This window comes from Notechis scutatus, chromosome 5, assembly GCF_049901735.1.
Source record: "Notechis scutatus isolate UNSWTSFEM ecotype Mainland chromosome 5, rNotScu1.2, whole genome shotgun sequence".
Lineage (NCBI taxonomy): Eukaryota > Metazoa > Chordata > Lepidosauria > Squamata > Elapidae > Notechis > Notechis scutatus.
Genome location: NC_142013.1, coordinates 38,411,534 through 38,437,257, shown reverse-complemented (window position 1 = coordinate 38,437,257; position 25,724 = coordinate 38,411,534). Strand labels below are relative to the sequence as shown.

The window sequence follows — 25,724 nt, the reverse complement described above, 5'->3', positions numbered from 1 at the left end:
TTGATGCTTTGCAATGGAAAAATCTAGCTTATTTGAAGCTTATTTTATAGCAACTAGATGTAAAAATATTGTACTGCAGCTTTTAAAAATAATAATACAATAAGTCCTTTTAAGTCATATTACCATGTCTGTCAAAAATATACATAACTTATGCATTAAATGTTGTGGGCTAAATGAGAATAAACCTGTAACAACATTCTTTTAATTAAAGATAAATACCATGATAATTACATTAAGCCTAAATAACAACTTTTCAAGGATGTCTCTATGACAATTATGTGGACAACATACTGCAAGAAGAGAAACTTCAACATTATTCATATCATATTATTCATTTTTGCATACAGAAAAATTGGCTAAGAACTATTGCTTTCTGTTAATTAAATACTGTACTAAGGCTTTGTTGAGTAGAATACGGAGTTAATTATGAATTAATTATAATTAATTGAATTAATCATGATTATTATTTATATTTATATATATATATATATATATATATATATATATATATATATATATATATATATATATATATATATATATTACCTTCAGCTTTGTTCGGGTATTTTCCCACGTCATAGTATGGCTCTTTTTGTATCTTAATTGGCTGGCAGCATTGTGTTACTTTATTGGAGGCCTTTAGTGCAGCTAAATACCGAACAAAGCTGAAGGCCATACATGTAAGTACCGCGAAAAACTTAAGAAAACGTATGTATGTATGTATGTATGTATGTATGTATGTATGTGTGTATATATATATATATATATATATATATATATTTATGTTGGTCTAGGTGTGTTCGGGTCTTTTCCCATGTAAGATTAAGAGTATCTTGGTGACATTTTGGTGAGGTTCCACTCGCCATCCTCAGGCTAGTGCTTTCAGCTTCGTGCCAGTGCAAGCAGTATGTGATCGGAGCTGCCATCTCTCTATTAATACTGGTGGTGGGGGCTGTTGTGCTGGGCTGGTTGGCTGCGCTGCTGCCTCTTGATTGGTTGATGGAGTTGATGTTGGTATAAAGGGCTGTATGATGCCCTTGTGAGTTTTGTTGTGGAGATATCCTGGATCTTGTGCTGTAACCTCCTGGGTCGTTTGTTTTGTAGTGATCTTTTTTCCATTAGAAAGAGAATAATCAGGGAAGCCATCGAGATAGAGAAACACCCCCATAACATGATTAGACGGGACGACACCTCCCACCTACCAGACATCTGGAAGCTAGCCCTCACCAACAAATGAGTCCCAGCCACGAAAACCAACACCAGACCCGAAACAACACGGGCCACCACCGCCTATCCCCCTCATCAGATCCAGGCCCAAGCCCATCCTATAAATGAAGGACAACCACCATCCAGAAACCAGACCATGGCTGTTTCTCCAGCTGTCACACACCCCTGACCCCAAAACCAAACAAGCTGACACACGCCAAGGACACAGACCCAGACCCCAAACTTGAAGCCAGACTAAAACCCAGAATGCTACATCACGGCCACCCACTCAGGATATCACATCAGAAAACTCAGGAAATTACACTGCAAGAACTCAAGAAGTTCCAACACAGCAAATGACCCAGGATATCACAGCACAAGACCAAGGATACCACAGCAATAAATCTCACAAGGTCATCACACAACCCATTACCCAAGCCGTTACAACACAGAAGGTTAATGGAAAAGAGATCAAAACACAAACGACCCAGGAGATTACAATGCAGGACCCAGGACACCACAACAAAAGAACTCGCAAGCCCATCACACAACCCATTACCCAAGCTGTTAAAACACTGGAGGCTAATGGAAAAAAGATCACTACAAAACAAACGACCCAGGAGATTACAGCACAAGATCCAGGAAAATACCCGAACAAAGCTGAATACCATATATATATATGACGAACACAATACAAAAGCCTGATGATGGCAGATGATATTCTGCTGAAATGTTGCTACAACTTTAAAAGCACAACATCGTGGGATATATACCCGAACAAAGCTGAATACCATGCATGTAAGTACCCACGAAAACTTAAGAAAACACACACACACACACACACACACACACACATATCTTAAATTTTCATGGGTATTTATATGTATGGTATTCAGCTTTGTTCAGTTATTTTCCACGTCGTTATTGTTGTGCTTTAAAAGTTGTAGCGATAGAAGAATAAGTACCTGCCTGGATGAACACAAAAATGCAGTAAAAAAGCTGGAACACACTTCCTCACTAGTCCAACACATGAAAGCCACAGGTCATAGCATCGACTTCAATGGCACAAAACCCTAGCCACTATGGAAAACCCCAGCTACAGAATTATCAGAGACGCCATAGAGATTGAAATAAGACCTGAAAGCATGAATAGAAGAGATGACTCCACCAGACTGTCAATTATCTGGAAGCCTGCACTCACAAACAAAAAAAACTCCACACCACAAGCCAAGCAAACACCTGTGCACAACAGACCCCCCCGATACCTCCAGCTCAAACACACCCCAACCAGCCACCCAGATGAAACCTAGCTTCCTAATAAACAATAGCCGGCCATTCACCTGAAGCCAAGCCGCACTAAAAGCCCCCAATACAGGAAACACAACGTTGCCAGCCAAACAAGACAAAAAAAAATGCTACAAAACAGACAGAAGATATTAGAAACACCAATCAAGCAGAACACAAACTCCAAGACCAATAAACACAGACCAAGACTTCCAACCAATCAGGATGAAGAAAAAAACATTCTAACACAGCAGTAGGCTAGCCCCAAATTTAAAACTGAAACTGTTAAGTTTGAGGCATGGGTTTAATGAACGAAGACCAGACTGTAAACCGTGAACTTCAGCTCTTTATTCACAAGCATAACAGAGACAAAAAAAAACCGGCTAGCAGTCACTCTTTTATAGAGTAAGCTGCTATCCGGATAACCAATGGATAGCGTTATAGCATTTGAATCTTGGCGCGCCCGCCAACAGCCAATCAGATTGCTTGGAATGAACCAATCATAACTTGCCATTATATGGGCCAATAGGAAGTGCAAGATTACGATCCTGCTATGCAAATGAATCTTTATTAAATACATTTCTTTAGTTCACAACACCCTCCCCTGGGTTCCGCTTTGACGGCCGTGGTGACATAATCACGCAGGTATGCAGGTCGTTTTACCTGCCTATTTGATTTTCTGTGTCCTGAGGTCTTGACGACGGATGGCAGGGATCAGCTGTTTAAGGGTCTTCCAGGAAACCATTGAGAGGGACGATCCAGAGTCGACTTCCATCAGGCAAGGTTGGTTCTCAATGGCAACTTTCACTTGGATCTTTTGTTTGTCTAATGATGAAGCGTGGCCGATAATAATAGTCTGGTGTGCCTCTTCTCGTCTTGCTGGAAGAGCAGATGTTTTGCTGCTGTAGGCATGGTTGTTCCATTGGTTATTCAAACGATCCCGATTTGCAGGGAGGTCCCTGTGGTTTGGTGGAGGTTGTTCTCCTTTCTGTTTGTGTTGGATTTCCTCTTACTTCTGCAGACCCGTGCGATGTGGCCTCTCTTCCCACAGGAACGGCAGATTGTGTCGAGGAATTTGCAACCGGATCGCGGTGGTTTCCCCACAACCCGCACATGGGCGCTGAAATTTTAGAGTTTGTTGATCTCGTTCGCCCGAAGTCTGTTAACCTCTTCTTCATCACTCTCGGACTGGGACTCGAGGTGCGCTGTTGCTGAGTGTCTTTCTAGTTGAGGCGAGGCTTCATGGGAGAATTGACGGAGCGGTGCGTTGGTGCGGCGCATTCGAGCGGCCGACTTCTTGGTTGCCTCTGCTGCAGTAGCGTCTGCAATGGCATCTGCAAGACCGATGTCCCCTTTTGCCATGATCTTGCTCTGTACTGTGTGGTCATCTAATCCCAGAACTATGCGGTCTCGCATAGCTTCTTCTAGGTCTGAAAAACCACAGACGCCTCCCAGGTTTCTAAGGTCAGCGATGAAGTCTGCAATACTTTCACCCTTCCGCTGATCCGTTGATAAAATTCGTGTCTCCGGACCAACGTTGGTACGGCGGGGCATAGTGAGCCCGTAGGATAGGTTCGAGGTTGTCCCAATCCATTGATTTCACCTCAGCCGGTTTCAGCGCGCTTCGCCATCTTAAAACGGCCGGTCCACAATGGGTCAAGAACACTGCCTGCTTCTTTCCGGGTGTAGCGTCTTTCAAATTGTTGGTTTCTAGAAACATTTGAAACCGATCCATATACGACTCCCAGTCTTCCTTTTCCAGGTCAAAAGGAGCGGGTGGTATAGCACCACCTGACATCCTGCCGATGTAGATGCGCTCTCAGCCACGTGCTTGGTTGGTGCTCTGTAGGGTTTAGTCAGCTCTTTTGTCTCCGTATCCCATCCTCGTCGCCAGTGTTAAGTTTGAGGCATGGGTTTAATGAACGGAGACCAGACTGTAAACCGTGAACTTCAGCTCTTTATTCACAAGCATAACAGAGACAAAAACCCCCGGCTAGCAGTCACTCTTTATAGAGTAAGCTGCTATCCAGATAACCAATGGATAGCGTTATAGCATTTGAATCTTGGCGCGGCCCGCCAACAGCCAATCAGATTGCTCGGAATGAACCAATCATAACTTGCCATTATATGGGCCAATAGGAAGTGCAGGATTACGATCCTGCTATGCAAATGAATCTTTATTAAATACATTTCTTTAGTTCACAACAGAAACGGCTGTGAAAGCCTGACATACAAACGAACCCAATACACTAGCCTGATGATGGCAGATGAGATTCTGCCAAAATGTCGCGACAACTTTAAAAGCACAACTATAATGACATGGGAAAATACCCAAACAAAGCTGAATAACATACACACACACACACACACAAAATTATATATATATAATTATATATAATTATGTATATCTGTACAACTCCTAAGGAAAAAAAGTATTCCTTTTCAGCTTTAATATACACAGAAGCTAACATACCTACCCTTCCCATTTAAAATCATTTGACAAATGAAGCTAAAGTTTATCTATTTAAATTTATTAGCCATCCAACTCTAATGAATCGTATGTTGTGAATGATATGATAGACTTTGAGCATGGACAATCTAAATATGAATTTTAACGCAGCAACACATATTACCAAAATGAATAATGAGATTCAGTGTTTGTAATTATAATTCCATACATGCCAATAAAAAGCAGTCCATATAAATTATTTAAAAATGATTATTTTTTTGGCCAGAGTTGCTTTTATTTTCATTTCATGACCCTTTTCTTTCAACCTCCTCTCACATCATAACAAAGATATATTCAAATGATATTGAATTTTGTTTTTTTCAAATTCTAGGAGCTGATAAGAGTCCTAAATCTTGGAAGTTCAAACATTGAAATGTTACATTTTGCTACTATATCATTCCACACATGTATCATACACACTAATATACAACCCTGCACAGGTTGTATTAAATTAATATTAATTTAGTACTAAATTTTAGAAGCATTAAGTTAAGACATTCATTTTGTTTTTTCTTCTGTGTCTGACCCAGGGCTCCCATCTTCTTCTTCATCTATTATATTAAATATCCCGCATACAATGCATGACCGAATAGTAATAAAATTTTTACATTGCATCCAAGGTAAATTTATATAATGGGCAATTGATACAGATAGGAGCAGGATATCAGTTCTTCTGTTTCAAAACAGCTTCCATAGCCTTTAAGACATATTTTTAATAGTATGTCATGTCATGAAGTGGTGATAACTGTGGCTCTAAGTGAGTAATGCAGCAACATACTGTCCAAGAAGCAACGACAGGAATCAATGCTGGAATTCACTGAAATCCACTTTTGGCTTTGTTTTTGTAACTAATGAGAAGTTTGAGACAGATATAGGGGGAATGAAGTTGCAATGTTCATCTACTGGAATAAAGTTTATATAGTAATTTTGCCTATTTCTCTCAGCAAGTAATGCCCAATACTTCCATCTATATTTGAAGAGCCATAGGGTTCAAAAGGTAAAAATGTAAGGTATCTGATTGTAGCATTTCCTGTCACATGCTACATGCTCCAATGTAATTTTGGGCAAATAAAACAAACACTGCTGTAATTAAATATTTTTTTAAAATGCAGATGCCCTTGCCTTTTGGATATATGTTTTAGCAAGATTCCTGACATATCAAATCAATTCACTGATTACCCCATAGCTTTTTTAGTTAGACATTTGAATAAATTTATATGTATTTTGATATACAAAATTCTTTGGCTATTTTTTAAAAAATATTTTCCCACAAGAAATAATAGAAACTTTTTACTGAACATTTATGCTACATGAAGTTGGTGTCTAATGCATACTTTTGATTCCCAGGGGTTATCCCCAAAATTACTTTTGATACAATTCTCTGTTGTCTTTTAAGAGTGTTTATCAGTCTTGGCAACAATTCATAACACAGTAAATTTATCCAAGGCACTGTTCCATCAAATTCTAAGCAGCCTTTAATAGGTTTGCCAAATAAACTGTTTTTGACAGCCAAAGGTATATCTAATGCTTGGCTGGTTTCACTCTTATATTGCCATTCTAGGGTACATGAAATAAATTATTTTATATTCAACAGCTGATGCTGTTTTGCAAAGCTTGTTTCAAGAAATATTCCAGTCCAGTTACAGAACACTGCATAAAATATTGACAAAAAACCCCACTCTCTCCAGTAGAAGCTATTCATTCCACGTAAACATTTTGTTCATTCCAGGAAGCAGCCATTTTAAACAAAAAACTGTATGAATGAAACTTGCATGTTGCCCTCAACGTTTAATTATGGAGAATTAGAAATGCATAGCATTAATTAAATCATGATACTTTCTCTGCCTCTGTTTGCATGGATCAAACTAAAAAAAAAAAGGGAGGATCCAAACTTTGCAGAATCATTTTATACTGGAATATAATGGAATGAACATTTAAAGAAGTTATGTAGTCCGTACCCATCATTTAAAGTAGCCTCTAGGCATTTCCCCATTTTTTGTAATATCACACTGTACCAAAAGTTTGACTTACACTAATTAAAATGTTTTATTATTGTAATATTAATAATATAAGAATCATCTTTCACATTGTATTTGACATGCGCAATATGCAAACGTCTTAAAAGTATAAGAGCACACATTTTGAATTGTTGAAGTGCAACTTCCAGCATCCTAAAGAAGCATCTCTAACAGTGAGGGAAGCTGGGAGTTGAAATTAAGCAATAACTGGCTTGCCAAATTTAATTATTCATCAAAGGTATTCCCAAGGGCAGAATCACATGCAGAGAAAAAATAGACAACGTATCAATAGAGCATGAGGAAATTCGGGAGAGAGGGGGGGAGAGAGCAAAAGAGAAAAAGAGCTCATATATTTCTAAAAATAAATTTGTAGCACTAATCTTCAATTGAACATGACCCAACAAATGTTGTAATATACTCCCATTGGCCCTCAGTAGTGAGTTGGGTGGCATATAAATTTCATAGATAAATGTTGTTTTCTAACATTTTTCCAGAGAAAAGAGCTACATCACTACTGCCTGAGGTTTGTGATTTTCCTATTTCCTATATGTTGGGATCATTCAGAAGCATTTTTCAAATCAATCACTATTTAGAATTTAGCAAAGACTGGGAATTTCTATATAGGAAAACTAAAAGCAGAAAAATTTCCCCATGCCCTCAAGATGTTAGATTCCATTAATGAAAAACTGATTTTAAATCAGTAGAACAATCTGCCAGCATTGAAAGGACTCTGAAATAACTGGAGTGGTGAATTTATGCAGGATTGTTTGAAGGTTTCACTTTTAAATATCTTTTCCTTAGAAGTGTGGTTTCTAGATTCAGTCAGACTTCTGGTTTAGCTAGGCTATTAAAGGAAATGTCAATCAATACTCCACTCAGTGTGCTGAAGAACAAACTCTTTCCAAAATATTCTTATTTTCTCTATAGAGTTAAAAAGTATCTCACTTTGATCAGCATGCAAAGGTCGTAATTCTAATATTGAATGGAATCCACCTGTCCCATCTTTTCTTCAAAAACACAAAGAACAAGAACAAAAAAAAAGAGAAAAAAGTCCCTTCTTTGATTGTCCTCTCTATGGGACCAGAAATCACTTGTCCAGGTAATTATAATACAGAGTTGGTAAGCTGTATCTTGCTAGATGATTAGTGAATAATTAGTGAATGCTTAGATAATATCATTTGTGAAATCTGGGGTTTGAATGGATATCAACAGTACAGGAACCTTTGTGACTTCGACTGTATGGCATTAATTGATTATGGATGCTCAGGAATTCTAAGAATCTGATAATGCATTGAGATGTACTGCAGTTAATACTTGACAGCATCAGTCAGTGCACAGCAAGATGCCATGTTTTTGTACCATTACAAGCTAAAAGCTAAAACAGAAGCAGCTGCTTTTAGATATTGCATGCTTCTAGTTATTTGGAAAAGTGAAACAATATTTTTAAAAGATCTAAATGTTAGGATATGAAGAAAATAGGTAAAGACAATCATTATAAAATATATCAATCAATCAATCAATTCCAGAACTGTCTTCCTATACAATCAATCTACTCAATCCAGTGGTCCCCCCCCCATACATATTTATGATTTCTGGATGTTCTTTCCATATTATTTTGCGAATAAGTGTCCTGGAAAAATGTACATGAAAAATTCTTACATAAAACAGGTTCACATGTAAAACATCTGGTTACTGTTTTCAAAATGTTTAATGTATGAATTGTACTGGAACATTATAACATACTAATTTCAGTAAGAAACCCATTTCTTTTTATTATTTTAAATTATGTTACTTTTGTTGATTTCTTACCTATTTAATTAATACCAAATATTGATTTAATCAATATTTAATCAATATTTGAAAAGCATTTTTGACAATTTTATGACAAAAATTGAAATCCTAAGCATATATGGATATATGGATAATGGATACATGAATGGCAATAGCTTTACCTATATGGATAATGGATACATGAGTGGCAATAGCTAGTGCTTCCTGAATGAGTTGTAAGATAACTGTGTATCAGTTCTTCATCAGTAAATTCATTAATTTATTGTGAGAAATACTTTCCTTCTCTTAGCTGCCAGTATACAAAAGACATTTGAATACTGGCAGAACAAGTGATAGAAATACATAGTTTTTCTTTCTGTGCCAGGAAAAACTTGCCCTATCAAACTTTTGAAATATGACAAGATTTGTAGAAAATTTAGGCAAGATTGGCAGGGAAGCTTTTTTTCCCAGTGATCTATCCTTAATTTCTAAATTGATGTTGCCTGGTTAGATGTTCCAGCTGCCAAATGACCTAGTGTCATGAAGTACCTGGCAGACCAAACAACAATAATTCAGTTACTTTCTCTCTCATTCAAATTATGGCCACGGCAGCATTTCAGTTAAAAGAGAAAGTAATCTACTAGTGATGTTTCATTTCCAGCCAAGGGTATCAGGGGCCAGACTGAGAAACCAGGCACTTATGTTACAGCACCTGGTCAGTTACAAGCATGGTTATTAAGTAGTCCTTAGCTGGATGGGACTTCACTTATATGATAGATAACACACATATTCTGATGTCTAGAATGATTTGACAGCAGAAGTTGTGTTTGCTCAGCTGCCTTTCTCATTCTGCTGTTCCTGGGAGGTCACTTTAGATCCAAGCCTGTTGGAAAATATTGTCTGAATTCTTAAAACAGCTGAAATATTGGGTCTATGATTTCTGTAGCCAGGTCTATTATGTCTTGGCTCATGATTTTTTGGTTCTGTCTGCTGAAGTGTCACAGCACAAAATGTAGGCATGAAACTATTTCCCTAAATGCTTTACTCTGTAATTTGTAAAACGCTTTATCCTTGGTTTTCAATACAAATATAAAAACAACCCAAAGCATTAGGGAGAATTGATGTTAACCTAATGTAATGGTTGAAACTGATGAAGCATGGGATTTTGATTTTCATGCCAAAGATACCCATTTGGTAAACAAGGAACAGATGGCTGAAAGCTTCAAGGCTGAAAAAAGAGCAGCCAAATGTGCACTGGCTCAAATAGACAGGAGAAAGAAGCCCAGAATTTGAACTTTGCACTGATTAAGATCATATCCATACATAATATATATATATATATATATATATATATATATATATATATATATATATATATATATATATATATATATATACACAGAAATACATGGTTTTCTAAATTTCAGCAACTGAACACTTATTTAGCATGTTTGTGTCTGCTCTGGAATGTAGAATTGAGCGAGAACAATAATTTTATCACTGCGCTTGGCAGAAAACTCATGACGCCATTCTTGTTTATTATGTTGTCCACATTTATTTCTACAATCTCATGGGCAGGTTTGATGAGCTCAACAGGACAATTGGGTGAATTTGCACATATAAACAATAACGCTTCTATTAAACCACTTTCATTTTTTTTCAAAATTGTACACTGTACCTTTTTGTTTTCTGAACTTATTGGAAAACATAGTATCAGTTACCAGTCTTTAAGGTTAGTAATATAAGTATGAGTGTCTTCAAAATCATATATCATAACTGGCAGTATGATTTTTAGACTAATTATCTAAAGAATCTGCAAGCTTTTGAGTTGTTTAGAATTCTTAATTGGGCTAGTTATTACAAATAATGTTATAACTTTTGTCAGATAAGGCATGCATCAGTTTTAGAGCTCACAGGGATGAATCCCAAGTCAAAGCTGCAGCTTTTAAAAATAATTGCCCAATGTCTTCTGCAAACACAACATGAATAGAGGACCAATGCATTTGTCTAAGCAGCATACAATGCGACAAGCAGAGAAATGGAGAACCTTAGTAGAAACTGACTAGATGGTGCCACTAGATGGCAGCAAAGAGATGCAGAAAACCTGTTTCAATTTTTGTAATCAATTTCTGGTAATTGACAGGACTGTTGGCTCTGCCACTCCCCAAACTGTACCTGAGCTACTATTGTTGTTGCTATTCCTCCATTTAAGTGGCTTGTGTGAAGAAGACTCCAGCACTAGAAACAATGTGTTTCTTCAGATATGGCTGCCAAACTATTTACTAACGAATTACCCTGGGATGTGGTCCCTACCTGAGAGGTTTGCCTTGGGTCCTCAACATCCTTGCTTATGTCCCTGAAAACAGGCGATATGAGGAAGCAAGAATGTCCAAATATTTAGTGAGAAGAACAATTATTTCTTTTGTTAATGGAGGTTACCATGTGTACCAAAACTGTCCAACATTGATTCTATATTCAAAATACAATTTTCATATTAGAACTAATTTTGACTCGTGTTTAAATGTTTTACAAGTAGTCCTTGATTTACAACCATTTTTAGTGACTGTTCTAAGTTACAATGACACTGAAAAAGTGACTTACGATTGTTTTTCACATTTACAGCATCCCCATGGTCACATGATCAAAATTTAGACATTTGGCAACTGACATATATTTATAATGATTGCAGTGTCCTGGGGTCATGTGATCACCTTTCCCAACCTCTGACAAACAAAGGCAATGGGGAAACCAGATTCACTTAACAATCATGTTACTAACTTAACAATTACAGTGGTTCACCTAAACAACTGTGGCAAGAAAGATTGTAAAATGGGATAAACTCACTTAGCAACTGTCTTGGAAACTGTAATGGAAATTTTGAGCTCAATTATGATTGAGGACTATCTGATACCTTAAAATTTTTCCATGGAGTGACTACGCTATGATTCCACCCCCAAAGTTTATTTAAGTACAAAACAAGAATGCCAGCTCTCTATCCTCTACTATTGGTAAAAGTTGTGGTAGTTTTGGCCAACAAGATCCAATAAACAAAGAAACAAATAATTGGCATCAAAATTAAGGAATACAAGATGAAATGTTACGCAGATACAATATTCATAATCATGAAACCATATTATGAATCCATAGCTGTGGATGAAATTACTCAAAGATTTTCATTGCTTTTCCAAATATAATCAATGAAAAAAAAACAAAGATAATAGCAAGGCATTTATCTTTTACAGAAGAACATTCTATGTAAAAAGAATCTCGGTATGAAATAACAAAAGATGTAGTGAAACATTTAGGACTTGACAGGATGCAACAAAGACATATTTTGAAATAATTACAATAAACTACAGAAAGAGATAAAACAAGAAAGGTGGAAAAGCTTAAAACTTTCCTGGCTGGGAGCTACAATGACAATAGAAATGTAAATATTACTCTGTATACACTTCTTATTTGAAATGGCACTAATTCAAATCCCAGATAAAAAAATTGTAGAACAATTAATATATTTACATGGAATAGAAAAAAAAAGAGTATCATTCAAACTTTTGCAAGATGGAAAAGAGAGAACTGGATTAGTTTTCTTCCAGTCAGATTATATTATGGAGCAAACTGTCTATTATGGATAAAACAAAAAACATTGTCTAATAGAAACGTATCAACTATAGAAGTACCAGGCTAAGCCAATGGGCTCCACAGAGATTTATGATACAGAGAAAAAAAAAAAGGCAAGAATCTGAAGAGACATATTGTTAGAAAAATTCTATACTTTTTTTTAAAAGGTGGGATAAGTCCAATGGTTTCACTACTAGTATCACAATCAAAGCTTTTTTTAATTTCAAAAATAATTACTATAGGAAAGATCTGGTTACAAATTCCATTATAATTACCTGGAATTAAAAATACCAAGATATGAAAGGAAATTAAGGATTTAATAAAGTAGGCAAAATTCAATTGTTATTGCTGGGTAGAATTTCAGCGATTAAGATTAATGTGTTATCCAGAATGTTATTGTTATTTCAGATTAGTACTAATATTGACTATGAAAACACCATTTAAACAATGGCAAAATTTGTATTGTATTTCTAAATTTGTATGACAGGGCAAAAACCCAACAAAGCAAGCTAAGACACTTATATTGAGGTGTTTAAATTTTTGAAGAAAAAGACAAATTGTTTAAAATAATCATTATCATCATCATCATCATCATCATCCAAAACCAGACCCAAAACTAAAACCAAGGCCAAACAAGAAATCATAAACAAACCAACACAAATCTGCTAACCATTGTCATGGATATTTAGATTACATTTTTTTCGACAAGAAGTACAGAAATGAATTCATTTTATTTATATTGTTGAAAATGCTGTGAAATTAATGCTTTATTTATATATATTGTTCATATTGTTAAGAAGGCTTATATGTATTGACTTTGCTTTGAGATTTAATATTTTCAGTTCCGAGCAAAGAAAATAGATATATTGACTTGTGTTCAGCATCAGAAAGATGAACACCTGCCTCCAATTATTTGGTGGTTTGCAGAATTGATAATACAGATCGGCTATGGATAACTGTAAAGGATCATGGCTTAAGTTTCTTGAGGTCTGCAAAAATAAGTCTTGGGTGTTCTTGTTTCTTTTTTCAGCTTTGTTTCTTCTTTTATAATTTAAAAATAACAAAAGAAGGAAACGAAGTGAATAAAAATAAGGAGGGAGAAATCAAACATTTTGTTGTGTATGTATTAAGGGGAAAAAAGAGATAGAGACAGGCTCTATTTTTTAAGTACCTTTGTAACTGACAAATAAAACTGACTATTACGCTTTGCAGCATCATGTTAACCTCTTCATCCAATCTAAGGTAGAGAAGCTAACTTAGATGGATTTAGAGCACTCACTTTATGGCTTCATTTTATGGAAGTCTCTTCTTTCTCAACTGTTATTTAGCACAGGGCTTCTACTTAAGTGTGTAACCTCTAGCTGTCAGGAAGATGAGGTTAATAGCAATGCTATACTGGGAATTATAGAAGAGCTGCTCCATTGTACACATATGTACAGCCATATATCCTAACTTTTCTGCTTCATAGATAACTATTTTTCACCTTTCCTTCTCAAGCTTTCTTGAAGTTTGGTAAATAGTTCAAGATACCTTGCTTTAATATACTGTATATATCCCCAAAAGGAGATTTGCTATTTTAATATATCTGCAGTGTAGCTATTTCAGTTTTATATTTTGACATAAAAAGCTTGATGACATACCTATATCAAAGAATAACAGCAGCCCCCTCCATTTCAAAATCCATTAAACTTGTTCACACATATTAATTTGTCTTAATTTTACATATCTACAAAACAAATACCCTAGTATGATAACATTGCATGTATTTTAGGCACTGCAAGTATTTCTTCTGCGAAATATTGAAGACTGAAGCATGTACCAACTGCAGAAGAATGGACAAAAGAGATGCTTAATATTTACACTTAATGTACATAAAATGCTAAATAACCTGGTTTGTTAGTTTAGTTTAGTGTCTTGTGGAAACCTTGTATATAAGCCATGCATGAACTGTTACCAATAGAGACTATTTGGATGAGCATACACTCACAGATATTCAAGCAGACCTTTTCTCCTCAATTCTGATGGAAAATATCAGGATTATGCTCTACCAATCACCAATATATAATTTTTGACTGTTTCTAATCTTTATAGACTAATTTAGGCAGATGTTTGTTATTTACAAATTTTCACTAGGCCAGAGTGTACACCATCCATGTCATTTTGTGTTATTCGTGTAATTTCATCATTATAGAAATGCCACATAACCTCATTTTAATCAATGTGCGTCATTTGCATAATATCATTATGCAAATTAATTGGAATAGAGTGGTCCATTTCACGCAAGGTCTGTTGCTTGAAGGCTGTTATGAGTGTAGTGATGAATATATAACTCTTGCTAAACCATATTGTTGACTCAATTCTATTTTGTCTCCACTTTTTCATTTTGTCTTTATTATATGACTTTAAACATTTCCCCTATTTTAGCTTTATGGTCCAGAGGTCATAAACAATATTTGTAGGAAACAGCTCCCTTTTTCAGTCAAAACTGACCTTATGCCCATTCAGTAAGTGAATGGCAGGCATATCTAATTAGGAAGAGGGATCCTACTTCAGCAGGAGGCAGGAGGCTTCCGAGATACTTTATGTTCAGAAACCAAAAGGAAGAAACAAGATAATAAAAAGAACTAACAAATAGCCTTCCAAACTAAGATTTTGCCCCTTCACACTTTCCATTTCCATAGCTCTGAGCTTGGTTAAATGAAAGGCAGACATTCAACCTTTTTTCTTTTCATGGCACACATCCCATAGGTGGCACTTACTTGAAGCCTCCTTTGTAATCAAAAGGAAACCTGGAAAATCTTTTTAGGGTCATTAATCTGTTGGCAATTTCTTTTGTTCAGTTTAAGAACAAAAGCTATTAATCCAACCCAATCACATAGCCCAAAAAACTTCCTTTATCTCTTTCTGACTCTTTTTTTTAACTATCATGAACAAAAGACTTTTATGAATCATTTCCCATGAGTTCATGACATACAGATTCTAAATTAGATATAAGTGAACTAAAAACAACTTCTGGCACTATGAAGATAGCTATTGTGATTTAAATTAAGTAGCTGGTATATTTTAGTAAGTTTTTAAAGCATTTGTAACAGCAGAAGGGGGGCAGTATAAGAATTGCATGTCAGATATCTTTTTTATTATGGCAACATGTCAATAGAACAAACTATTTTCTGTATTACTTATGAATATATTAAATATTGGGAATTCATCACTGGCTGTGCACATGTTATTAATTGAAAACTTTGTTCCAATTTTCTTTTTATGCTCCCTACATTTATTTACAACTGATTTTAAGTGAAATAAGATTAGATCATCAAGTCACTTCAGTGGTTGCTAATTCAATTTATTTAAGCACAAATAACCGTTAATAATTATAAATCAACTACTAACCTATACTACACTTCCAAAGTGAAAAGAGCCCCACTGAGAAAACATCTTTTCAAATGAATGAGTAAAATGAGCAGTTGCCATATGGCAAGGAATTCATATTTCAATTGTCTTTTTGTTTCATACTAGCAACATTTAAAATACATTTGCCTAAATATAGAAATGTAATTTGTATAAAGAATCAATTATATTCTTAAGTTTAAATATTCTTTCTGGCTGTACTTTTATATTACTGTACCTAAGATATTTACCTTAAGCAATCTTCTAGTAAAAATCTATGAATAACATTAGGGAAAAATTAATAGGATAAATGATTTAAAACCTTTTCTTAGAATGGATTCTTATTCAGATGTCCTGAGAAAATGATACCTCACCCGTAGAAAGGAGTCAAGGGATCCATTCTCCATGTATTCAACCACTATCATGAGTGGTCTACCTGAAAAAATACCAAAACAATGTATTAGGATTATATTTGTTATATTTCCAGCTATTGTGAAAAGATTAGTTGTGCTGCTAAAATATATTTTTTGTTGCTAAAATATATTATTTTCCAATCCTTTTCTGTAGCAAAGATGCTCTGCAAAGTACAAAATAGTATATCCTCCACATGAGGCTGTCCTTGAAGACCACCCTGAAGCTTTCATTGGCCCAGTATGTAGTGGAACAAGCAGCAGTGGAAATGCCTTTGATATGCCCGTGTCACATCTCTGCTTTGTAAGCTGCACTGTCACTGGTTTGCTCTGGGTGCAATTGAAAGTGCTGGTACTTACCTATAAAGCCCTACATGATATAGAGCCTGATTACTAGAGGTTCTGCATGTCTCCCTTAACATTTTCCTGATTCAATCCTGCAGGGTTGAAGAACTCTGATTTCCTTTGATTAAAAATGTCATAAATCGATACCCTGGGAGTGTATCTTCTCTGTAATGGTGCCTGCCCTCTAAAACAAGATTCCCTCTAACTTCTGGATGGCTTTCAGTCTGCTCTTGTTCAGAAGCCCTCTGAAGACTCTTCACCCAGCCTTTGGTGAGGAAGAGTGAGACTCCTCGCTTCACTGCACTTATCATTTTTGCACTTTATTTTTTTAATGTTTTTAATGTTTTGTTGTATTTTTTTTTAAATTGATTTGACCTGTCCAGTCTTTAAGAGTTGGGTGGCGAACAAGTTTGATAAATTATTCTTATTACTTCATTATTTTATTATGTCCAAACTACATATTGTTTGGTTATAGCAGTGAATGAAGACATAAACTGAACACGCTACATTTTTGTTTCAATAGCTTCAGTAAAAGATTAATATGTATAAGCCATACCCATCATGGATACAGCACGTAAAAGTCTGCTAGAAGGATTTCTATGTAAGTTGTAATAATTGAACTCTTTGGGACAGACCACCATAAATAGATTCCACAGAAAGATGAGAACTACACCTTACTGAGAAAATTGTAATAACAGAATGTTGCAAGACTGACTGTGCTTTCCCTCTTATGTCCTATTTTATCTCTTATGTCCCACTGTATCAGGGAGGAATCTACTGGAGTTTCATCTGATGCTATCTTGTTCCATCTCTTGCCCTACATAAGAGGTACTACAGACAAAATCAGTAAGATACTACACAGGCATCACATCAAGACTGCCTTCAAAACAGACAGAAAAATAGCAGCCATCCTTAGAAACCCCAAAGATAAAATTGACCTGGAAAACCAAGGCATATACGAAGTCCCCTGTGCATCATGCCCGGCCACATACATTGGACAGACCAATAGAAGAATAAGTACCCGCCTGGATGAACACAAAAATGCAGTCAAAAAGCTGAAGCACACTTCCTCACTAGTCCAACACATGAAAGCCACAGGTCATAGCATCAACTTCAATGGCACCAAAACCCTAGCCACTATAGAAAACCCCAGCCACAGAATTATCAGAGAAGCCATAGAGATTGAAAAAAGACCTGAAAGCATGAATAGAAGAGATGATTCCACCAGACTGTCAATCATTTGGAAGCCTGCACTCACAAACAAAAAAATCTCCACACCACAAGCCAGGCAACACCTGGGCACAAACAGATCCCCCGATACCTCCAGCTCAAACACACCCCAACCAGCCACCCAGATGAAACCTAGCTTCCTAATAAATGATAGCCGTCCATTTACTTGGAGCCAAGCTGCACTAAAAGCCTCCAATACAGGAAGACAATGTTGCCAGCCAATCAAGACACAAAAAAAGCCACAAAACAGACAGAAGATATTAGAAACACCAATCAAGCAGAACACAGCAAACTCCAAGACCAATAAACACAGACCAAGACTCCCAAACAATCAGGATTAAGAAAAAACCATTCTGGCACAGCAGTAGGCTAGCCCTAAATTTAAAACTGAAATGGCTGTGAAAGTCTGACTCACAGACAAACACAATACAGAAGCCTGATGATGGCAGATGAGATTCTGCCAAAACGTTGCTACAACTTTAAAAGCACAACTATAATGACGTGGGAAAATACCCGAACAAAGCTGAATACCATACATACATACATACATACATACATACATACATACATACATACATATATATATCCACCCCAAAAGAAAAAGCAATATATAAGAAAAGTTATAATACAATATCAACATAATTAATGTGTTAAAATTAGTAGTATTCTAAGATATAATTCAATGGAAACATATTCTCAGTAAGACTAGATGATGACTCAGATCTGAGTTTTCTCTGTGAAAAAGGCTGGGATTAAACCTCAGACATTCTGGTTTGGTTGTTCTGCATTCATGAATGGTCTCTATTCCTGAGTGACAGTCTTTCATTTTAAACAAAATGAATCACTAACATTCAGTGCTTGAGACAGCATCCACATCACTTTGGTACTAATTTTGCTTTCCTTATTTACTTAAGCAGTTTTTACTATTGGTATTCAGGAATAAACTATTACTCTAATATAACATAGAAAAATGGTCCAATTTACATGCTAATCAGGGCATCCCATCAGATGTTATTTAGGTAATGCTAATAATACAAAGAAGTATATAATATATGCAAAACTACTGTAATGGATAATCTTACATGCAGGGTTGAAAACAATATAATAAAACAACATACATATTTGTGGGAATGAATCTATTCTGTTTGAAATGAACATCAGATAAAACAATAAAAAGAATAAAGAACATAGGTTCTTCAAGGAATCGTATCTACATTTTGTCTGCTATTATTTTTCATTACATCTGCCCAGAAATATAAATAGATATATATAATATGGCCTGTCAAAACCTAACCTTGATGGAATTTTATGCTTCTAGCAATTTCCTACTAAATATTTTTCAGCTTTATTTGTGAACTGAAAGATACTTTAGGTAACTAACCAAGCAAAAAAACAAAACTCAGGTATTATTTAATCAATAGAAAGGCCTACTGCATTGAAATAAATGGAGGATTACTTGACAGCAGAAATAAGAATAGCTAGTAAAGAAATCTGTTCGAAACATCAGTATAGAATTAAATAAGGAATGGATTAAGCTGTTGTGGTTTGCCGGCAGCCTGTGCAGACAGCAGCAGAAACAGACAGTGGGGAAGAATAGAGACCAGTCCAGGAGTCTGGGAGGACCAGATGAGGGTCCTGCATCTGACACAGAGATGGGACCAGGACAATCTGGGAGTTATGTGGTGACTCCAGAGCCTCCAGAATCTGGTAGCAGTGAGGCAGAAGAACAAGGGGAGCCTGTTCCCAGTGCGTGTGTGCACAGAGCTGCCAGAAGGCAAGAGCAGCTAAGACAAAAGGGGCAACTTGGGAGTAAGGCTTGGAGGTTATTGCCCTCCCATAAGGTATAAAGGAAGTGCAAAGGTAGGAGAACCTTTGCAGGAAGCAATGTTGTTTGGACTCTGAATGCTCCGTGTTTAATTTGTTCTCCATTTTGGTTTTGAAAGACTAATTGGGACTTTAGTTGTTGGCAGCACTTCAAGTCAGATAAGGTGCGTTCTTATCAGAATTCTTCCGAAGAACTTTGGCAGACATTCCTGGGACTATTTATAACCAGTTGAAACTCCTTCCGGGCTGTGAATGATGATAGTTCACAGACATTGAACTAAAATAAAAGGATTTGGGATTTTATGTGTTTGTTGGTGTCTCAGGAAGCCTTGGTCAGAATATAAGCAAGGAAGCATCAGTGATATATAATAGATTTTATCAGAATCCATCATTATCATCATCTGATGACTATTTTTAGTCATTTAGTCATTCCATTTTTTAAAATAAAGTTTTATTGAGTTTTAACAAAACAAATAAAACATCTTATTTGAGTACAGCATCATTCCGGGTTATCACATTTCCATACAGACACAATTTCATATGCATATTCATCTTATGTATTCAACTTCATATCTTATTACTCTTTTTCCAACTTCTCACTATTTCTCCCTTTACTTCTTTTAATTTTCTTTGATGGTTATCTCATTTTCTTCTTATTCAATTGTATTCAATTTCTATATCTTTTTATTCATTGTACTTATACTTTTGTCTGTCTTGTTTACAATTTCATATGTTCTCTTCCAACATTCTTAAGAAGCAAAATTCCCCCTATGATTGCCAATCGAAGTGCAATACCTTTAAATCTTATTGTTATTATCATATGAAATTTCATTAAACATTGAATTTGTGCATTCTAAAATTATAACATTATAACATTCAAATTTCTTATATCTATTTTATATCATGTAGATCTCATCATTCAGACTCTGCTTGGTACTTCCCCTTGAAAATGTAAAAAGAAAAATTCTAAAAACATAGCAAAAACAATATATATATATATATATATATATATATATATATATATATATATATATATATATATAAACATTAGTAAACAAAATAGTTATTCAAAATCATTTTAGTACTGGTATGAACCTTGTAAATCTTTCACATTTCTTTTCAATATCTATCAATCTTTGAGAACAATTGAAATGTTTCCCTCCCTTCTTCATTATTACTTAACTGTTAATAAGCATATCATTGGATAGTCATACAGTTTTATCTTATAAATTATTTACTATTAATAAGCAAAATAATTATTCAAATTCATTCTAATAACTGGTATAAATTTCCTTATAAATCTTTCACATTTCTTTTCAATATTTTATCAATCTTAAGAAACAATTGCAATGTTTCCCTCTCTTCTTTATTATTGCATTAATTATAAATAAACATACCATTACATAACAATACAGTTTTATCTCATAGATTATTTACTTATTTCATTTCTAACTCATTACAGTATTCTACTGTCACAACACTATCTTTTGTACCTTTGCAGAATCCTCACTTTTAACTTAATTTAACCATTGTCTCTGTGTTTTCTAGCTGAGCAAATACATTTAATCCTAGTATGTTTCCCCTTTTTCTTTATTTTCTGTTTTTGTCCCTCATAAGTTCTTTCCCTTTCTATCTTCCCCCTTTTTCTTATCCCTTTTTTTATACCCCCCTCTCTCTAATTTTCCCTTCTGTAGTTTTCTTTCCTGTTTCTCCTTTCTGTTATACTTCTTTTTCAGACTATTTTTCTTTTTGTCTGTTCCCTTTGATCTCAAACTTTTAACTCCTTTTCCCCTTTTCCCCTTATTACCACACTTTGCATTATTTTATCATTGAAAATGGCTTCTTCTTTGTCCTGCCCTTCTTCTTGCTCTTGAAGTTTTTCCTTTTGCTTTTCATAGCTCAGGATCTACATTTCAAAAAATTCAAATACGAAGCCAAAGGATCTTCCTCCCCTTTCTGCATCTTCTTTCTGTTTTTTAAGACTCATCTTCAATTCCTCCAGGAGTGATGGCACTTTAAACACTTTTGAACAACCACCCGATTAACTTTAAGTAAAAACAGAAAAAGAAAGAAAAAAACAATGCCAAAAACTTTTTTTTAAATCACCAAATGATCCCAGACTGTTCCTTCTTGTTTCTTTCCTTTACTTTTCCTTTCCATGGGTTACTGTATCTTTTAATAAGATTTCAGTTACAATGTATCCTCGGGAATCTTTTCAAAGTTTCACTGTTAATCTTCTTTATTTTTCCAGGTGGCACTCCATTTTTCCATTATTCCAAGTCCCACTCTTTTGCCTCCACTCTTCTCCTTTTTAGGGCTTTAAAATGACCAAGAAAAAATATTTATTATCCTTTTGACACTTAGATTTCAGCTTAAGGTTGCCTATTAGTGTCAAAATAGATTAATATAAATTTCTTTCCATACCATTTGCAATTGTCAATATAAAGGTTAAAAAAGGGTTTTTAACCTCCTTTTCTCTCTCCTTCGCCGCTTAAAGATTTTCTTTCATAAGTATCCCTCTTGGTAGTTTTAAATTCAGGGTACCTTGCTTAGATGTTCTCTGTTGTTTATCCCAGTCTGTCCTGCTTTCCTCTTTGTCTTCCTCCTTGCACAATCTTATCCAATCAGGTTCTTCTTTGAGGTGGCCATTTCTGACCACCGCTGCAACCGCCTTCGGGGAAGGGAGTTTAAACCAGCCAAGAAGGAGACATGCAGCTCCCCTCCACTCGGGTAGCAATCACCCCCCTTTTCACCACCTCTACGGGGTGACTTCAGCCCCGAATCCAAAGGATCGGGGTGCTCCAGCGGTGAGCACAGATCGAAACCATGTATGATCACGGATTTTGGTCTGTCACTGAAGAGACCCAAACCGGAAGTCCCTTTAGTCATTCCATTTTTAACCACATGCATTCTTGGCTGTATGGAATCTGTTTATAGGGGTCGCGTCTTCCATAAAATAGGCAATTCATAGTACTTCAGACATTATTGAACTATAATTCCAAAACTATTAGGAAGAAAAGGTTGATGAGGAATATTAGAAACAGATTGAGGGCTACAGATTGCCTATTCCAGTTATAATTACTATACTCAGTCTGTTAGTGTATGGAAGAAATAGTAAGATTGGGAGAATGATTGGGATAGGATATTGTCTTCTAATAATACTTTCTAAACATCTTCTAAAACATTTTAGAATTTATTTGGTCTAAAGGTATAAACCTACTTCATCTTTCTCTACTTTCAGAAACAAGTTCTTCCAGATTTTTCCTTGCAAGCTACCTCTTATACAGTGCATTTAAAATATCAGAAGATCAGACTGAAGACTCAGTTGAAGATGTGAAGATTGAAGCCTGGCTCTCTGGAAAACTTTAAGATAGGTTTCTGTTTGTAGCTAACCATATACGTACCCTGCAGTCTTTTCAAACAGACTTAGCAGATGGCTTGCACTTCTATTAACAATATAATGATCTTGCCTCATTTTTCCATAACTCCTTGTTGACATTCTAGCAGCTAAAGAAAACCATATAATAGTGTTAGAATCAGATAGCTTGGCTAAACTATGATTTAATATCCCAGCTAGGGTATAGCTGTCTATGCAAAGTACTTTTGTCTTCCTTATAGAAAAAGGTCAAGATCAAAATAATTTCGAGTTTTCTTGCTCAGAGTAGTAAAAGTTTAACTGATATCCAGATCTATTGCCAATGCTGTCCTAAATGTCACTTAAACAAATTCAAGTCTGGCTTTCTGAGTAGTACTAAATTTCATTTAAATATTCACAATGATCTCCTACAATAATACAGATTATATTGATGTCACTATAGTTAATTAAAAGGGTTAGACATAGTTTGATGCCTCAACACTAAATGCTATTTCTATCAAGTAAGCTTGTCACATTATTTATTCATTTGATTTGTATGGCCTTCCATCTCAATTGAAGTGTTTCTGAAACACTCACAAATAGGCTATAAATATGTAAGAGAGTCTGTCATAGAATGTTTTCAAACTTGGAGCCAGCCTTGTTATGATATCAAGATACTATGTCTTGATAAAGTTATTACTGACAGTGAATAATTGTGATAACCACTGTACTGTTTATGCTACTGTGTCTGTTATTTAGGTATTGTAATATATCACATATTACTGTGTAAACTATATCAATAAAATGGTCATCTCTATAGCAAGGAACCTCAGCCAAGAGACATTACCTATCTGTCTTGGCCGATCTTGCATACTAAGCAAGATTGGATCTGGTTAACTCTTTGATGAAAGATTATCAGGAAGTAAGAGGCTAGACTGGGAAATAAAGAAATATTTCAGAAGAGGGCAAAAGCAAAGGTCTTCCATTCTGTTACAAAAAGATGGTGGAAATGTTAAGAAGTTAATAGGAGATGAACCCATCTCAGAAAAACCTTTCTTCTACAGCATGAAAAAAAACCAGAGAGACTGTCTACTATATTTTATTTGAGTCATGTTGCACAAAGGTGCCAATTTTTATATACAATTTGCTTCCCTATGAGTAATACATCAACACACAGTATGTGATACTATCTTGAATGGATAATAGTGAATTGGCTACTGCCAAGAAAGCTGCTGAAATTACATTAAAAACTACCACACCTGAGTCCTCATTAGCAGGACAAGTGTAAATCAATTGGTCTTTGGTCTGTTTCCAAGAACCATTTAATCTTCTTTAGACTTAAAAGAAAAGGAAAGAAAGGTTAATTGAAAACTGATGGGATATAGGGAATAAGATTAAGGCAACAGAGTTAATGCCAATGCCAGTGAGCATCAAAATCTTTTACTGAAAGTATACAATATGGTTTGAATATATTTAGTACTTTATCCATGTGGTAAGAATACTTAAAGGAACCACCAAAGCAAAGGAAGCCATATAGATCATTAAAAAATCTGAACTAATACTATGTCAGCATTTGGCCAATGGAAAGTCATAAATATTGAAAAAACTAAAATCCTCAGAGCAAAAAAATTAGAGGTGGCAAAATGAAAATACAATACATGTATGATTTTGTACTTATTATATACAATGTTAACATGGATAACAGTGACAATCCTCTTTACGTTTCTCTGCTCATTCTGTGAACAGGAGCAGGTTTTTTTTTTTTAATTTTCTGGAAAATAAATTGTATATTTATGTTACTTTGGATTGTTGGGTGAAAGTTGCTTTGTAGATTGGATTTACTAGATTTGCCAATATTTACAAATAAAATTTTGAAGAGAATTGTTAAGACAGAAAGAGTAACCATTGCAAAATATTTCAGATAGTATGAATGATATGCATAAATTGTGAAAATGCCAAATAACTTTATAAATAAGGATTGCCTAGACAGATAAAATAGGATGTAGAAGATGGGGGAAACAGGATACCATATTCCTTGCAACAAACTGTAAGCTAAAAATAAGTATTTACTCTATAGCAGGGGTGTCAAACTCGCAGCCCTGTGCTGGCCCTGCCCCCGCCCAGTTTAGCAAAGGGGAAAAATGTCCTGATACATCACGTGATGCTGCTGTGATGATGTGAGTTTGACACCCCTGTTTAGAGCCAGTGATGCCCTTCTTCCTTTGCAGCTTGATGTGCTCTATTTCCACTCTTCTTATTTATTTTGCTAACTTATTTATATTTCTCTGCAGTGCAAATGGATGAATAGATGAATTGATATAGCTGTAATATGAGTAGATTTAGTACATGAGCAATGGACAAGATGACAACAAAGAACTATGCCTGAATCATTAATACTGAAAACTTTATGCATGAATACAATCCAAGTTTTGCCAACAAGTTATTGTCTAAATGTGTTGGAACTATAGTTCCTAAAATTCTCAGTTAGCATTGCTAAGACGCAATTAATGGGAAAACCATATGATTCTAGTAGATGCCAAAAGGAAGCTGAAAAAGTATCAAAATGAAATAGACATGCATTTTAATTTTACAATTTTCATCCCCACATGTATTCTTTTGAACCTATGATAGGTTTCAGCATTAAGAAAATTTAGTAATAGTTAATCCTTACTGAAAATCCTTACTTCAGTGGGATTATTTACAAGTAATTATGCATCAGATTACACTACTGAAACAATTCAGCCTAAAATTATTAATTGAAAATA

General features: G+C 35.2%; 1 protein-coding gene across 1 annotated transcript in view; it reads right to left on the bottom strand.

The window, feature by feature from the left end:
* Positions 1–25,724, bottom strand: part of EPHA6 (EPH receptor A6) — a 415,605-nt gene that overhangs the window by 40,947 nt on the left and 348,934 nt on the right. The window contains exon 13 of the mRNA XM_026664024.2: positions 16,170–16,231. Within this exon, the coding sequence (XP_026519809.2) occupies positions 16,170–16,231 (62 nt within the window). The remainder of the gene's footprint in view (positions 1–16,169; positions 16,232–25,724) is intronic.